The 17,591-nt window shown below is 43.2% G+C and overlaps 1 protein-coding gene across 6 annotated transcripts in view; it reads left to right on the top strand.

Annotated features, from left to right (window-relative positions):
- SEL1L3 (SEL1L family member 3) overlaps positions 1-17,591 on the top strand; it is a 119,838-nt gene that overhangs the window by 94,443 nt on the left and 7,804 nt on the right. For 4 of the 6 annotated variants that reach the window (XM_032273591.1, XM_032273586.1, XM_032273605.1 and 1 more), the window contains exons 18-23: positions 4,593-4,683; positions 4,814-4,898; positions 7,231-7,340; positions 13,081-13,208; positions 14,756-14,858; positions 14,941-15,013. In XM_032273591.1, the coding sequence (XP_032129482.1) occupies positions 4,593-4,683; positions 4,814-4,898; positions 7,231-7,340; positions 13,081-13,208; positions 14,756-14,858; positions 14,941-15,013 (590 nt within the window). The other 2 variants (XM_032273599.1, XM_032273609.1) reach the window with 2 other exon arrangements.

Raw genomic sequence — 17,591 nt, 5'->3', positions numbered from 1 at the left:
CTCCTGGGACACATAAAAAGAGTCACTCCAGAATATAAACTTTGGAGTGGTGACTCTGGGTCATAGGGGAACACATTCAACCTTACAAGACAATGTCAGTTGTTTTCCTAAGTGGTTTCATCAATTCAGTCTCTTGCCCATCATATATAAATTTGAATTTCTCCATATCTTTGCCAATCTTGATATGGAAGCTAATTATTTTTAAAGCTATGTCTCAGTCTGGATTTGAGACCTCTTAGTATCAACAGGAAGAAACATTTCATATCTATTTCAATGGGGAGATCTTTGTCAAAATATATTTGGGGCAAAGTGCTTCTATCCATTCCTGCTCTCAAAGCCTTCAAGCTCTCCCCAGGGGTTAAATAGGAGATAGATGCGAGTTGGCCTCTTCACAGCCCAACATGATATTTCTTTGGTACCATCCATTCTGCTGTAATAGAACTAAATCATCCATCAATGTCCTCAGTCCATCCCCTTTTTTTATTTTTGTGTGAGTGAATTTCTTCTGTAAGTTATTTTCAAATTACATGTGTCAGTTTGATGAGCTTGTGCTTTTCTGTGTTGTTCCAAGATTTATATGGGATAGTTTAAAAGAGGAGCATGATTAAGAAAAGGGCTTTTTGCTGTATCAGCATTATACCGAAGATAATGTTGTCACGCCTGAGGCTGTCCTCGGACACTAGAAGGAGTTAGCCAAGGAAAGACCAGCTGTCATGTTTCATTTCTCTCTGCCTTACCGCTACATGTGTTTTATCTGCAAGCTACATGTTTTATTGGCCTTTGTCTTAAATATACCAAAAATACTTAACCCAGGAGGTTAGCCAGATTATAGAGGGCTTGAGGCAAGGCAAGTAAGATACATTAGCTCCAGGTGAAGGAAATTCACCTTTTTGCAGTAGAGCTGAGGTCCTGAATTCCACTGAGACCCCAGGATTTTTTTTTTTTTTTTCATCCTTATCGTCTGAGCTACTTCAGGCACTGGCAGAAAAGAACACATGGAAAATAATATAATTGTGGAGAAACTGCTCAGGGGTACTCAAATTTTAATTCACAGCAAGCAGCCAAAGGATTGATTATTAAGATGTATCATTATAAAAATTCTAGAAATGCATGTGCTGGGTCTGAAAGGAGGATAGCAAATGTGTCTTAAATTCTTTCTTTTCTCTCAGCCCCTTCCTCTCTGCACCCATTCCCCTCTCCCTGTCAAAATGACTGTCTAGGGGACAGTTTTACTTGAGGGCATTGGAAATAAAGCTTGAAGCTCTGATTGACTTCCTAAACCTTGAGGAAATTCGAGGAAGGACGACAGTTTTGTAGCTTGTCTTTGGGCTTCCTACAACTAAAAAGTGCTAAGTAAATGTTTGTTCAATGAATATAAGTGTAGGAATATCTGTAATTAGTATTTTCAGATGATGTCTGTTGAAACACAAGTAAGAGCAAAGTGCTAGAAGGCTGAATGTGGGTAACAGGGTTTCTGCAGAGACATTGTCTCAGAAGATTCAACAAGCTGAGGAAATCTGGTCTTGAGTGGTCAGCCCCCACCTAGAGCTCACTGCTCAGTAAATGTGAAAATGGATGGTGGTGGTACAGGCATCAGGCGATTGATTGTCCAAGATGAGAGACAGAGGTGGATTTCTTTTTTTTCTTTTCTTTTTTTTTTTTTTTTTGTTTTTTCTGAGACAAGAGTCTCACGCTGTTGCCCAGGCTGGAATACAGTGGAGCGATCTTGGCTCCCTGCAACATCTGCCTCCTGTGTTCAAGTGATTCTGCTGCCTCAACCTCCCAAGTAGCTGGGATTACAGGCACCCACCACCATGCCCAGCTAATTTTTGGATTTTTAGTAGAGATGGGGTTTTACCATGTTGGCCAGGCTGGTATCAAATTCCTGGCCTCAGGTCATCTGCCTGCCTTGACCTCCCAAAGTGCTGGGATTAAAGGCATGAGCCACCATGCCCAGCCCAGAGGTGGATTTCTGTTCAGTGCTTCTATGGATAACACATAACTTTGTAGGCATCTCTTTCTGGTGGATTTCAGTGCTTCCTCAATGGAAACGCTTGAGAATTCTATGCCATTTCCTTCTGGTCTACACAATGATTGGACGATAGAAGTCTTCTGTAAAACTTGTTCCTCCCTTCCTTCCCCACCACGTAGATCACTTTAGACACAAGATATTATCTTTATGAAGCTTATCATTGTAAAAGTTCTTGCAGGGAGTGTCAGCCGCCATTTCCCCCACCCATTCTGACAACCAGCCTACTGGTTTCTGCTGTTGAGAAAAAATTCTTTTTTTTTTTTTTTGGAGACAATCTGGCTCTATCGCCCAGGCTGCAGTGCAGTGGTGAGATCTTGGCTCACTGCAACCTCCCCCTTTCAAGTTTGAGCGATTCTCCTGCTTCAGCCTCCCGAGTAGCTGGGATTACATGCCACCATGCCCAGCTAATTTTTTTGTATTTTAGTAGAGATGGGATTTTACCATATTGCCCAAGCTGATCTTGAACTCCAAAGCTCAAGCGATCCTCCTGCCTTGACCTCCCAAGTTCTGGGATTACAGTTGTGAGCTACCGTATGCCCGGCCAGAAAAACAACTCATTTTGTTACATTTTAGTAAAGACGAGCCACATGCCAGCTAGTTATGGTCACAGAGGCCACGGGCCCAATATGTGACCTTGGTGTGCAGGTGTATACCGTCTCCTTTCCTCATCAATCCCTGCTGGAAACTGAGACACTAGTGAAGGCCGGAGTGTCTCTGAAGAAACTTGAGAATTTTCTAAGACCTTAGGAACAGGACCTTGTGTCAGAATGAGGAGGACTTTCTGCTGGGCCTCCCTTGCCTGCCTTCTGTCTGGGGTCTTGCGTCTGCTCTGAGGATTCCTGTAGCCAAACATAGATTTTGCAGGCTATGTTGGCAAATCCCCAAGGTTTCTTTGGGATGTTGTAGCAGCTGCACCTTGGGGCTTGTTATCTGGCTTGCCTCTGCAAGGGACACTGCTTCTCTGACCTTGTCCCTCTTTAGCCTGAGTCATAGCTAATTGGTCAGCTGCCTCAGGTATCTCAGAGGCTGGGAATTGGCGCACTCAGCAGCCACGTGGCCTGTGGCCTGCACCATGTCCGACTGAAGGTCTAACTATCCTAATTTGATCCCCAGCACCTCTCGGCCTCCAAGGGATTGCCTGCCGGAAGCTGCTGTCAGCAGTTTCGAAGAGATGATTTCAGAACCTGCTTCCCTTACTCCCCCTCACCCAGCCTTTCCCCACCGTTTCCTAAACCAGTTCCTAGGTGGAGCTAAAATTACAAAAGAGCTATTAATATCAACTCCTTAAAATGAAAAATGAGCTTTAAGAAACTGCTTATGGTTAAAACAGAGTTTTACTCTTAAGCTGGGTAACGTATAAAAAAAAATTGAGGGAATCAGATAAGTAAAAAGAATAGAATAAAAAACACCTGCATTCACACCACCCAGAAATAAGTATTGTTAGTATTTTGGTGTTAATTTTTAGGGTTTTTTCCTCTCCCTGTTTGTAGCTGCATGTGTATGTGGGTGCATGTGTGTGTTCAGTTTGATTTTTGTTTTGCAAAAATAGGATGCATTGTTTTATACCCTGCTTTTTTTTTTTTCACTGAATGGAAAATTATGCATGAATATTTTGCTATGTTTTTCAATACCCTTCCACACATCATTTTAGTGGCACGTCTGAAAGTGGCTGCACTGTGGGTCAACTTCACTAGTCTCTGATTTTCAAACGTTTAAATCGTTTTCAGTTTTTTGTTGTTGCTCATGTAAATAGCTCTACTATGAACTCCGTGGCAGCAGAGTCTTTGTACATATCCCTGATTCTTTAGAATAAACCCCAACAAGAGAGAACTGTAGGGCCAAATGGTACATATGTTCTTGTCTCCTCCTGCCTGTCCTTCCAGAGCTGTGGAATTAATTGGCTCTCAGCCTGGCAGCAGTGGTAGAGCATGTCCATTTCCACAAGCCCTTGCCATTATTCTGTTGATGAATCTTGTACCAATTTTTCAACAGATGAAAAGGGGTCACTCGTTCTTTTGCGATTATTCGATTCCTAGTGGTGTCAAACGTTTTTTTCATATGTGTTTTGGCCATTGATACCAAGTCCCTTGCAAACTGCCTCTCCCTTGCCAAACTTCTAATGCACAACAAAAGCTCAGCTTGAATTAAGCTCGTTCAGAATCCTAAGCCCTGTAAAGCCTTTCACGAAACAGAAGACTCCAAAGCACAGGGTTTTTTCTTAATACCACTTATCCCTCTAAGCGAGGATGGAAGGATTCAAGGACTGAAGGCTAGTAGACAGCTCTCCAGCCAATATCCGACACACCCTTCAGCCAGTAGAGGTAGCTGTTGCATCAACCAGCTCCCCAGCCTTATCTGTGAGTTCAGCCTTTAAGACGGAAAATAAATCAGTGCATGCAGTATTTTTAACAATATTTATTTCTTAAAAAAAAACTCATGATTTTGTGGTTTTTTTTAAAAAACTGCTTATTTTGTGCCCTTTTATGTTTGAATATGAAGCACTCTGTGAATATTAGTAAGAGCCACTGTATGAAATTTATTGTTAATCATCTATTTTTAGGCATGAAGCTTTGCTGTATTATGTTTTAGCAGCAGAAACTGGAATTGAAGTGTCACAGACAAATTTAGCACACATCTGTGAGGAGAGGCCAGTAAGTAAATGTATTCTTCTCAGAGTTGAAGCTGTGAGGTTAAGGATAATGAATTGGGTTTTAAGAAGGCAATGTTGGTCACTTGGCCGAAATATTAATGAATTAACTTCTTCTTTCCTTTACCCCTTAGGACCTGGCCAGGAGATACTTGGGTGTTAATTGTGTTTGGAGATACTATAACTTCTCTGTTTTTCAAATCGATGCTCCTTCCTTTGGTATGTATAGAAAAACAGGTGCAAAATTGAACCATTAGAGGTTTTTAATCTTTGGGAACAGGGAATATCTAACAGCTTTGTGTGAAGTGAGATATTTCTAAATAATTAGAAAAGAAAGTGAAAAATCTCTGCTAGTAAGGTTGCTAAACTCTGCTCTCAGCCTCACGTAATGCACTGCTCCTTGCCCATTGTTCCATGCAGCGCTTGGACCCAACATTTCCTATTTTTTCATTTTTATTTTTTTGAGACAGTCTCACTCTGTTGCCCATGCAGGAGTACAGTGATGTGATCTCGGCTCACTGCAATCTCCGTCTCCCAGGTTCAAGTGATTCTCCTATCTCAGCCTCTCGAGGGGCTGGGATTTCAGGCACCTACCACCACACCCAGCTAGTTTTTATATTTTTAGTAGAGATGGGGCTTCACCATATTGGCCAGGCTGGTCTCAAACTCCTGACCTCAGGTGATCTGCGCACCTCAGCCTCCCAAAGTGCTGGGGTTATAGGCATGAGTCGTCGCTCCTGGGCCCCAGCATTTCTTCTGAGTCAATGAAAATGTAAAAGAGAATGCTATTATGGAGCAGTTCTCTGGGCCAGTCATTTGCCTGGATTCCACAGCCCTGCTCTGCATGGTAGGTGGCTGGCCTCCTGGAACTACAATTCCCAGACTCATCTACCTATGAGCTTCTGATTCCTTTCAGGCAATAGGAGGCACTGGCAGAAGATTACAGGATGGAAGAAGCCCAAGTACTTCTCCCCTCCTCTCTCTGCGTTGCCCGTGTCTCCGTCAGTGACTGCATCTCTATGGTTCCAGCCCCTGCCTCTCTGCGTTGCCCGTGTCTCCATCAGTGACTGCATCTCTATGGTTCCAGCCCCTGCCTGGCAGCTCCACCCTCTTTGGTCTCAGCTATCACCAGGCTCTGAGTCTCTAGTAACATTGTAGGTGCCTTGTGGCCTCAAGTCCTGGGGATGATGGTAGCCTTCTCACTGCTCATCTCTGGGCTGCCTATTATTTCCCATTTGCCTTTTCAGCTCTCCCAACACCCTAGTAACTACTTTCCCATGATGAAATTCCTCTTTTGAACTGCCTGAAATGGATTCTGTTTTCCTGATTGAACATTGACTAATACATGCACTTTTTTTTTTTTTTTTGAGATGGAGTCTTGCTCTGTTGACCAGGCTGAAGTGCAATGGCACGATCTCAGCTCACTGCAATCTCCACCTCCCAGGGTCAAGCGATTCTCCTGCCTCAGCCTCCCGAGTAGCTGGGATTACAGGCACGCACCACCACACCTGGCTAATTTCTGTATTTTTTAAAAATATAGATGGGGTTTCCTCATGTTGGCCAGTCTGGTCTCTAACTCCTGACCACCAGTGATCCACCTGCCTCAGCCTCCAAAAGTGGTGATATTACAAGTATGAGCTACCACGCCTGGTTGATACATACATGCTTAAACACAAGTCCTCCCCAGAGGAAAAATAAAACACATGGCTAAAGCAAAGAGTTACCAATAACAGACATCAAAGATGAACAGCAAAATTTCAGAAGTGAAGTAAAGCACCCAAAACAACCTTGGCTGATTGGGCTACAAGGTTGTAGACAGATTTGTACAAACAGAGCTATTCAGGAGAGCTACCTGGCCAAATAAGAAACTGTGTCTAGCGGCCAGACACAGTGGCTCACACCTGTAATCCCAGCACCTTGGGAGGCTGAGATGGGAGGACTGCTTAAGCCTAGGAGTTTGAGACCAGCCTGGACAACATGGCAAAATGCCATCTCTACAAAAAATACAAAGATTAGCCGGGCATAGTAAGACACTCCTGTAATCCCAGCTACTTGGGAAGGTAAGGTGGAAGGATTACTTGAGCCCAGGAGGTCGAGGCTGCAGTGAGCCCTGATGTCACCACTATACTCCAGCCTGGGCAACAGAGACCGCCGTATTGAAAAAAAAAGGAAAGAAAGAAAGAAAGAGAAAGAAAGAAAGGAAAGAAAGAAGGAAAGAAAGAAAGAAAGAAAAAGAAAGAAAGAAAGAAAGAAGGAAAGAAAGAGAAAGAAAGGAAGGAAGGAAGGAAGGAAGAAAAGAGAGAGAGAGAAAGAAAAGAAAGAAAGAGAAAGAAAGAAAGAAAGAAAAAAGTAGAAAATACGTCTAGAAATAGGGATTCTCTGGGTAAAAAGCCCTTTTCTTGTTTCTCTCTTGACACATCGGGGAAACGTAAAAATGTGCTGTATTCAGATACTAGCACGGAAAACCCATTCATGTGACTGGGCCAATAATTTGAAATATTGGTGTGAAAAAAACTACTCGATAAATGGATCTGTGCTTTATGTCCTGCAGCATATTTGAAGATGGGGGACCTTTACTACTATGGCCACCAAAACCAGTCACAAGACCTGGAGTTGTCTGTGCAGATGTACGCCCAAGCTGCCCTGGATGGAGACTCCCAGGTAAACAGCAAACACAACAAAAACCAGCTCTTGGCCGGGCACGGTGGCTTATGCCTGTAATCCCAGCACTTTGGGAGGGCAAGGTGGGTGGGTTGCTTGAGGCCAGGAATTCGAGACCAGCCTGAGCAACATGGTGAAACCCTGTCTCTACTAAAAATACAAAAAAAAAATTAGCTGGGCTTGGTGCTGCATGCCTGTAGTCCCAGCTACTCGGGAAGCTGAGGCAGGAGAATTGCTTGAACCCAAGAGACGGAGATTGCAGTGAGCCAAGATCGAGCCACTAGCCTGGACAACAGTGCGAGACTCCATCTAAAAAAAAACCAAAAAAACAAAAAAAAAACCCAGCTCTTGGTGACATCCATTTGTGAACTTGCAAAACCAGAATTCTTCCTAACAGTCCTTTCTGTCTCCATACACTGCACAGTTTACAAAGGCGTTGTTCATCCATTTTTCACATGCCCCTCACAACAACTCTACAAGGACACTAGCCCTAAGGGTGAGTCTTTATTAAACACCTGCTATGTCCCCTGCACCATTCCCACACAATCCTGTGGGGGTGGGGATTATTATACCTGACCCATAGCCAAAAGTAATGAATTATTCAAAGCCAAATAATTAGATGGTAAGCAAAGTGGCGAGAGCCTAAACCTGGGTCTTTAGCTCCAAACAGAAGGGTGTTTCTGCCAAGTTGCATCAAACTCACCAGGTAGAAACTCAAGAAATTAGAAGTGCCCCGCAATAGGAAGTGGTTTGCTTGTACTGTTGGGCCATGCTTCAGTGACAGTTTTTCTCTCAATGATTTTTTTGGAAACTTCTTTTTTTATTGAGACGGAGTCTCCCTCTGTTGCCCAAGTTGGAGTGCAGTGGTACGATTTTGGCTCAATGCAAACTCCGTCTCCTGGGTTCAAGTGATTCTCCTATGTCAGCCTCCTAAGGAGATGGAACTAAAGGTGCCCACCACCACGCCCAGCTAATTTTTGTATTTTTAGTAGAGATGGGGTTTCACCATATTGGCCAGGCTGGTCTCGAACTCCTGACCTTGAGATCCACCCACCTCAGCCTCCCAAAGTGCTGGGATTACAGGCATGAGCCATTGTGTCCAGCCGGAAATTTATTTGAAAATCATGTTAGATTTATGTAAAAGAGGTGAGAGTTCCTGTATACCCTTCATTCAGCTTCCCCTGATGCTCACATCTTACATAACCACAATGCCATTGTCAAACTAAGATATTAATGTTGGGAAAGTATTGTTGAGTACACTTCAGACTTCATGTAGATTTCACCAGTTTTTCCACTAATATCCTTTTCCTGTTCCCAGATTCAATGCAGGATCCCACATTAGATTGAGTTGTATGTTTCTCTCCAGTCTTCTTCAATCTATGACAGTTCCTCAGTCTTTTCTTATATTCATAACCCTTAAGACTTGAAGAATACTTGTTGTGTAGCTTGTCGAATGTCCCTTGATTTGGGTCTGTTTTCTATTTTCTCTTGAATAGATTGAGTTTATACATTTTGGGCAAGAATTTTGTCTGTTAGCATTGTTACCAAGGTGTTGTAACGATGATTCTCAATTCCCCTGATTTCTTCTACATTTGCTATTTGGAATTCTCTTGTGGGGACCTCTGGATCATTTTCATGACAGAAGTTGGCATAGTTGTTACCCTCTTCTGCAGCGGGTTTCTGGTGTTATGCTTTAGAGTCTAATCACAGAGCAAAAGTTGGAAACTCATCCCTGTATCAATCTTTGATGGGATTTTGTTGTCGCTGCTGTTTTGTGGGGTTTTTTGAGACAGGATCTCACTCTGTCACCCAGGCTGGAATCCAGTGGTGCAATCTCAGCCCACGCAGCCTCCATCTCCCAGGCTCAAGCAAACCTCCTACCTCAGCCTCCTTAGGAGCTGGGACTACAAGTGTATGTCTGGCTAATTTTTGTATTTTTTGTAGAGACGGGATTTTGCCATGTTGTCCAGGCTGGGCTTGAACTCCTGGACTCAGGTGATCTGCCTGCCTTGGCCTTCCAAGGTGCTGGGATTATAGGCATGAGCCACTAAGCCCAGCCGGTCTTTTTTTTTTTTAATGGCGGTACAACATCATAGTGGTCATGTACCTGGGTTAAAATCCCACGTCTCTCTCACTCCAGCAAGTCCCTGAATCTCTGAATCTCTATCTGCTCATGTGTAAATGGGGGTAGTTTGAGCATCTGCCTCCTAGATTGTGAGGATTAAATGAGATTTGGTGTAAAGCTCCAGTCCTGCCACGGCTTAGACAATGATTAGTGGTGGGGACACAAGATAAAAAGATAGATTCTACTCTTGCCTACATGGGATTTATAGTCTACCTAGGAAGACTTGGAGGTGGCTTCCTCTTGTATTGGAATTATAGCTAGTGCTACAATGAATATTTTCATATTTCCATCTTTTCTTTTAGTTTGAATAAAAGAAAAGATTCCCTTATAATCTGAGAAATAGCATTATTGAGTCAGACAGTCCAAATGGTTTTATGAGGCCGGGCGTGGTGGCTTATGCCTGTAATCCCAGTAATTTGGGAGGCCGAGGCAGGCGGATATTTGAGGTCAGCAGTTTTGAGTCCAGCCTGGCCAACATGGCGAAACCCCATCTCTACTAAAAATACAAAAATTAGCCAGGCGTGGTGGCACACGCCAGTAATCCCAGCCACTTGGGAGGCTGAGGCAAGAGAATCTCTTGAACCTGGGAGGTGGAGGTTGCAGTGAACTGAGATTGCACCACTGCACTCCATCCTGGGCAACACAGTGAAGCTCCATCTCAAAAAATAAAAATAAATAAATAAATAAATGGTTTTATGACTATATGATAACACACTGCCATTTTGCTCTCTGAAAGGGCTTTCCATTTGACACTTCACCACCTCAGTGGTTAAGTAAAGAAGGATGACTGAAATCTTACCAGCAACTGGATGCTTTCATGATTTAATTTTGCTAATTGAATAATGATGTGCTGATAACTTTCTTACTCTTTTTAACTTGCATTTATTTAATTACTAGTGACAGTGGGCACTTTTACATATACTTGTTTATGATAATTTACTTTTCACATTTTCTTTTCTGTAAATTCTCTATTCTTATTCTTTGCCTGTTTATCTATTGGAATCTTGGCACTTTTAAAAATGTAAACCATAATTAGTTCTCTATGTATTTATCTAGTAAATGATGAACGTTAAGCTTTTACATTGCATACAACTATTCTCCTACTCTATCTCCCCATTATTCCATTGATTAGACTAAAATTTCGTAAAGCCATTTTTTTTCTTTTCTCTTAATACCTCGAGTTTTAAGAGTGCCTTCCTTTCAAAGAGTGGCGAACTAGTCTATTTTCTTCTGTTGTGTAAGTGTGAGTGTGTGTGTGTGTGTGTGAGTGTATCTTAAAAATACTTAATTCTTCATCTATTTAGAGGTCATTCTTGGCACCTGATGGAGTCTAAGATTTGAGACTCTGCACCCTTTCTGCTTGTGTTTGACTCTCCAGCTCTGCCACTTTCCAACTATGTTACTTTGGGCAAATTATTTAACCACTCTGTGCCTCGGTTTCCTCATCTATAAAATAGAGAGGATAATAATACCTATATCAGTTTGTTGTTTTTTTTTTTTTTTTTTTTGAGACGGAGTTTCGCTCTTGTTACCCAGGCTGGAGTGCAATAGCGCGATCTCAGCTCACCGCAACCTCTGCCTCCTGGGTTCAGGCAATTCTCCTGCCTCAGCCTCCTGAGTAGCTGGGATTACAGGCACACGCCACCATGCCCAGCTGAATTTTTGTATTTTTAGTAGAGATGGGGTTTCACCATGTTGACCAGGATGGTCTCGATCTCTTGACCTCGTGATCCACCCACCTCGGCCTCCCACAGTGCTGGGATTACAGGCTTGAGCCACCGCGCCCGGCCCAGTTTGTTGTTATAAGGGTTAAATGAATAAATATAAAAAACAACAATGCCTTGCTTATGGCAAGCATTCAAACTGTGAGCTGCTGGTATTTTTTATCATGATTGCTGCATATGATGGTTGTGAAAGTCGTGGATTATGCAACCTGGTAGTGATGATTTTCATTTAGATTGTTGTCAAAGGCAACTAAGAAGCAAGGTCAGAGAGAAGATAAAAGCCATTAGACATGATCTTGTCATTAGAGAAGCACAAGTCAAAACTACAATAGACACCATCTCACACCAGTCAGAACCCTTATTATTACAAAGTCAAAAAATAACAGGTGCCGGTGAGGTTGCAAAGAGAAAAACACTTATGCACTGTTGGTGCGAGTGTAAATGAGTTCAACCATTGTGGAAAATAGTGTAGCAATTCCTCAAAGACCTAAAAACAGAACTCCCATTTGGCCCAGCAATCCCATTACGGGATATATACTCAAAGGAATGTAAATCGTTCTGTTATGAAGACACATGCACATGTATGTTCATTGTAGCACTATTCACAGTAGCAAAGACATAGACTCAACCTAAATGCCCATCAACAGTAGACTGGATAAATAAAATGTAGTGCATTACATGGTGGAATGCTATGCAGCCATAAAAAAGAATGAGATCCTGTCCCTTGCAGGAACATGGATGGAGCTGGAGGCCATTATCCTTAGCAAACTACGCAGGAACAAAAAACTAAATACCACATGTTCTCACTTAGTGGGAGCTAAATGATGAGCACACAGAGGTGCAGAAAGGGGAATAACAGACACTACCTAAGGGTGGAGGTTGAAAAGAGGTGGAGGATCAGGAAAAATAATGAACAGGTACTAGGCTTAGTACCTGGGTGACAAAATAATATGTACAACAAACCCCGATAGCACATAACAAAACAATCTATATGACGAACCTGCACATGTACCCATAAACTTTAAAATAGAAGTTAAAAACAAAACACAAAAAATGTGATCCTGAGTTCTTTCAAGGGCAACAATCCAGTTTAATTGGTCAAGCCCTCACGGTAAGTACCCCATTGCTTTCTGCTTGTTTCTTGATCCAGCCACATGCTAGGCTCATGACGGAGGGTGCGCATTCTCCAGGCAGTGTCATAGTACACATCCTTTATGAAGCATGTCTACAGTCAGGCCCTTTAACTGTGTTTATTTTATTGGATCCATACAGCCCAATAAGGCAGGTCCTACCTCTAAGGATCAAGGACAGTGTCAGAGGGAGACATAGGAAAATATGCCACAGTGGAGATCTGTGCCCAGAAGAGTCATGAGAAGAGGTTTCTGCACCAGCCTAGGAAAGCTGAGATAGTGTCCTTAGGTGATCCTGTGCAAGGGAGCCATGTTGGGATGTCAGTCATGGGAAGCAGCCCTAGCCACAGAAATATTTTGTCAGATTTTCAACAGGGCTGTCGCAACCTAGGGCATAGTCTGTAAGTGATGGACATGGCGTTCAACTCGGTTTGACTCTGGTTTTGTTTATGATACAAGGGCGCATTTTCCAGTAAGTTCTGTTTTGAGAGAGTGAGCGAGAAAGGACAGATCTCCCGGTTGACTGGCTTCGGACCAGATGGGACACAGCAGCTTCTGAAGCCTCCTGGTTCTCGTGCAAATAAATTTCTCAGATGCATGTATTTAGGGAAACAATTCATCAATGAGGATGACAAAACCATCTGGCTGTAGAGACTGAAAAAAAATTTTTAGAGGTTGTAAACATTTACATTCTGATGAAGAGTGTGTGTCTAGGTTTTATTTCAAGGAGTTGATGAGTTTGGTTTATGGCTTGTTTTTAGGGATTTTTTAACCTGGCCCTGCTAATTGAGGAAGGTACTATAATCCCACACCATATCTTGGATTTCTTGGAAATTGACTCAACTCTCCATTCTAATAACATCTCTATTCTCCAAGAACTGTACGAAAGGTGAGCTCAGAGCCTCTAGAACTGTGGAATCTGGGGAACCCAAGTAGATGATGTTTGCTTCTTGGTTAAAGTTAGCTTTACCCTTATTTTGTAATGTAAACTGTTATTTAAAAGGAAAAAAGCAAGGCCAGGCATGGTGGCTCACACCTGCAATCCCAGCACTTTGGGAGGCCAAAGTGGACGGATCACCTGCGGTCGGGATTTCAAGACCAACCTGACCAATATGGAGAAACCACATCTCTACTAAAAATGCAAAAAATTAGCTGGGTGTGGTGGCAGGCACCTGTAATCCCAGCTACTCAGGTGGCTGAGGCAGGAAAATCGTTTGAACCTGGGAGGTGGAGGTTGTCATGAGCCGAGATCACGCTACTGCACTCCAGCCTGAGCAACAAGTGCAAAACTCTGTTGAAGAAGAAAAAAAAAGGCAGGGCACCATTGCTCATTCCTGTAATCCCAGCACTTTGGGAGGCCAAGGTGGGCAAATCACTTGAGGTCAAGAGTTCGAGACCAGCCTGGCCAACATGGCGGAATCTCAGCTCTACTAAAAGAAGAAAGAAAGTAAAAGAGAGAGAGAGAGAAGAGAAAGGAAGGGAGGGAGGGAGGGAGGGAGGAAGGGAGAGAGGGAAGAAAAGGGAAGAAAGGGAAGGGCGAGCCCAGGATTTGCCTGTATTAGAAAACATTCAGCCAGATCCTGTATTTCTCTTCTCTAGCATCTGAAGTTTAAGATATAGAAGGTACTTGATCTGAAGGTCAGGGACTGACCAAAACTTTCCACGAGAATGGAAAGAATAACGCATCTGATTAGCCCATGCCTTTCTGTTGTTTGTTTGTTTTGAGACAGGACTTCGCTCTGTCACCTAGGCTGGAATGCAGTGGTATGATCTCGGCTTACTGCAACCTCTCCTTCTTGGGTTCAACCTCTACTTCTTGGGTTCAACCTCTACTTCTTGGGTTCAAGTGATTCTCATGCCTCAGCCACCTGAGTAGCTGGGATTACAGGCATGCACCATCACACCAGGCTAATTTTTGTGTTTTAGAGACAGGGTTTTGCCATGTTGGCCAGGCTGGTCTCGAACTCCTGGCCTCAAGTGATCCACCTGCCTCGGCCTCCCAAAGTGCTGGGATTACAGGTGTGAGCCACCACTCCCATCCTAATTAGCCGATGCCTTTTTGAAAGATAAGGAGGCATTCCTACATCTGCACTTTAAACAGAAATACTGTTCAGGCAGGTCCTCTGCTTCAGCATCCTGCTTAACTTTTTAATTTATTTTTAAAATTTTGTGGTCACCACAGCAGAACAGACTTGACTCTTAATTAAGGACAAAACTGACCTTCTGAGATTTCTACTGGAATTCTAGAATTTCAGATCAGGCCAAACCACTTATTTGGCCACTGGCTTTATTTCTTTGTCTCATCTTTGTCAGTTGAGTGTGCACACATTTGTCCAAAAGCAGAAGAATGTAGGTTTGTGGATCTGAAAATGCCAGTCGTGAGTTGTGCCACTAAAGTTGGCGGACACGTCAAGATGCCCTGGGCTTTGTCTGCAGGTGCTGGAGCCACAGTAACGAGGAGTCCTTCAGCCCCTGTTCCTTGGCCTGGCTTTACCTGCACTTGCGGCTTCTCTGGGGCGCCGTCCTGCACTCAGCCCTGGTAGGTTTCATCTCCCTGCCAGCCCCGCCCTTATGGTCCCTGCTCATTGTCAGTCACTAATTCGTGCTTCTGATGTTTGCAGATCTATTTTCTGGGAACCTTTCTCCTGTCCGTATTGATCGCCTGGTCTGTGCAGTATTTCCAGTCTGTCTCAGGTAAAGATTTATAAAAAGCCAAAGCAGTATAAAAAAGCAGGGAATTTTTTTTTTCGTCTACCAGAAAAATTGCATTTTCCCTCCCAGTGCTATTGGTCATGCTATCTCCTATCCCTAGGTTGGTCTTCACGGGGTGGGAGTCCTTCTAGGGGTATATGAAACTCCTGGCTGGTGGGAGGCCACAAAGTTACTATCGTATTTTTCTCAAAATAAGGATTTTTTTTTCTTTCTTTCTTTTTGAGATGGAGTCTCATTCTGTCACCCAGGCTGGAGTGCAGTGGTGCAATCTCAGCTCACTGCAACCTCTGCCTCCCTGGTTTAAGCGATTGTCCTGCCTCAGCTAGGACTGAGTAGCTGGGACTACAGGTGCATGACACCACACCCGGCTAATTTTTTTTTTTTTTTAGTAGAGATGGGGTTTCACCGTGTTGGCCAGGCTGGTCTGAAATTCCTGACCTGAGGTGATCCGCCCACCTCAACCTCCCGAAGTGCCGGGATTACAGGCGTGAGCCACCCAGCCTCAAAATAAGAACTTTCTTTAAAAAGCTTAAGAAACTGAATGAATACAACTTCTCCCATTGAAAATATATCTATTAGAATTCTAGCTCTGTGTGTCTGAACACACAGCTCCAAAGACCCTGGCAGCATGAAGTCTTCCCGTTCATTTCAAACAATCAAATGTGTAAGAAGATAAACAAACCCTCGTAACGAATAAGAATCCTCAGCCACATGGACAGAGGGAGGGATGGGGCAGGAATTATAAAGTGGGCATTTAGTTTCGCATGGTTTCCACTGATCACTGTTATTTTTCTGAGCTAGTATAGAATAGTAGTTAAGGACCAGGGAGCCCTACTTGCTTCTATTTGGGCTTAGAGTCCAGGCTTGGTTACCTATTAGCTTACGACTTACGGCAAGTTACTTAACCTTCCTGATCCCCAAATTTCTCATCAGTACAATAAGCTTATGAGAGTAGCTACTTCCTAGGAACATGAAATGAAAAAAAATATTAAGTAAAAAAAATACACATAAGACACTTAAGAAAATGACAACTGTAGTTAAACGTTAGCTATTATATTTATCTGGCATATAAAACCTTCCCAGTGGATGTCAGCTCTTACGTTTATCTCCTCTATTAGACCATAAGCTGAATAAGAGGAAGGCTCCAGTCGTGTCATTTGTGATAACTCATGCATAGTAGGCACTCACACCCACAAATGCCTCTGGTCTCTTGAGTGACAAGAAAATTGATTTTTCACCATCTCGGACGGCTACAAAAGGATATAATAACTCATGAAGGCAAATAGAGACATTTACAAATGGATAGATTAGGACCGGACATGGCATTGGAGCATTTGCGTAGCTGTTATTTGTGTAGCAGATAATGAAAAGTGACGGGTGCACGTCACCTTCTCTTCCATGGTGAGAAGGAAGTCACTGTCGCGAGAAGCTAATGTGGAATCATTTCTCTCTGATTTACCTGAGGAGGTTAACAGGGAACCATCAAAACCTTCCAGGCTTGATGCCCTGTAGCCTGCCGGTTAATAAACTTCACTCATGCAAATTCTGTCCCATCCCTAAATTTGTGGCCAGGTATCATCATTTATTTTGCATCTTGTCAGTATTTTCCATTTCAAATTATCTTTGTCATTTTACTCAGTAGAAATATTGTGATGATTATTACAAATGCAATTCCGTTAGAGGAGCTGAGATTTGTCTTTATGATTTTATACCAGCTGGTAGCCATGAAAATTCATGGGCGGGTGGAATTGCTTTGATCAGAAGACATCTCTCATCTCTGTCTCCATGCCTTCATTATCAGTCTCTCCACATTCTTGTCTCCGTGTCTCTCCTGTCCTGTGATGTTTTGCTCTTCCTGTATCCCCACCATTCTTTCGTACATTTTCTTCGTGTTTCTCAAACTTTTTCCACTGCTTTCTCCAGCACATACCTACTTCCTTCTTAATCAGCCTAAAGAAGGCTTTGTCTGGATAGGATCATAAAAATTATTTAATTAGCCAGGCACAGTGGCTCATGCTTGTAATCCCAGCACTTTGGGAGGCCAAGGCAGGTGGATAACGAGGTTAGGAGATCAAGACCATCCTGGCCAATATGGTGAAACCCCGTCTCTACTAAAATACAAAAAACTGGCCGGGTGAGGTGGCGTGTGCCTGTAATCCCAGCTACTCAGGAGGCTGAGGCAGGAGAATCGCTTGAACTCAGGAGGCAGAGGTTGCAGTAAGCCAAGATCGTGCCACTGCACTCCAGTCTGGTGACAGGCGACAGTGAGACTCCGTCTCAAAAAAAAAAAAAAAAAAAAAAAAATTTAATTATATGACCTTTATTTTACAGATGAGAAAACCGAGGCAGAGAGGCAAAGTAGCTTGCCCAAAAAGACCAGGAAACCAGGCTCACTCCCATAATCCCAACACTCTTGACAGACCCAGGAGGGAGGATCATTTGAGCTCAGGAGTTTGATACCAGCCTGGGCAGCATAGCGAGACCCACGTCTCTAAAATAAAATAAAATAAAATAAAATTACCCCCGGTGTGGTTGCACATGCCTGGAGTCGCAGCTTTTG

This window comes from Sapajus apella, unplaced genomic scaffold, assembly GCF_009761245.1.
Source record: "Sapajus apella isolate SASKATOON/1434 unplaced genomic scaffold, GSC_monkey_1.0 scaffold5, whole genome shotgun sequence".
In the NCBI taxonomy this organism is placed as follows: domain Eukaryota; kingdom Metazoa; phylum Chordata; class Mammalia; order Primates; family Cebidae; genus Sapajus; species Sapajus apella.
Note: the sequence above shows the minus strand (reverse complement) of the source record. Positions and strands in the feature narration are given on the sequence as shown.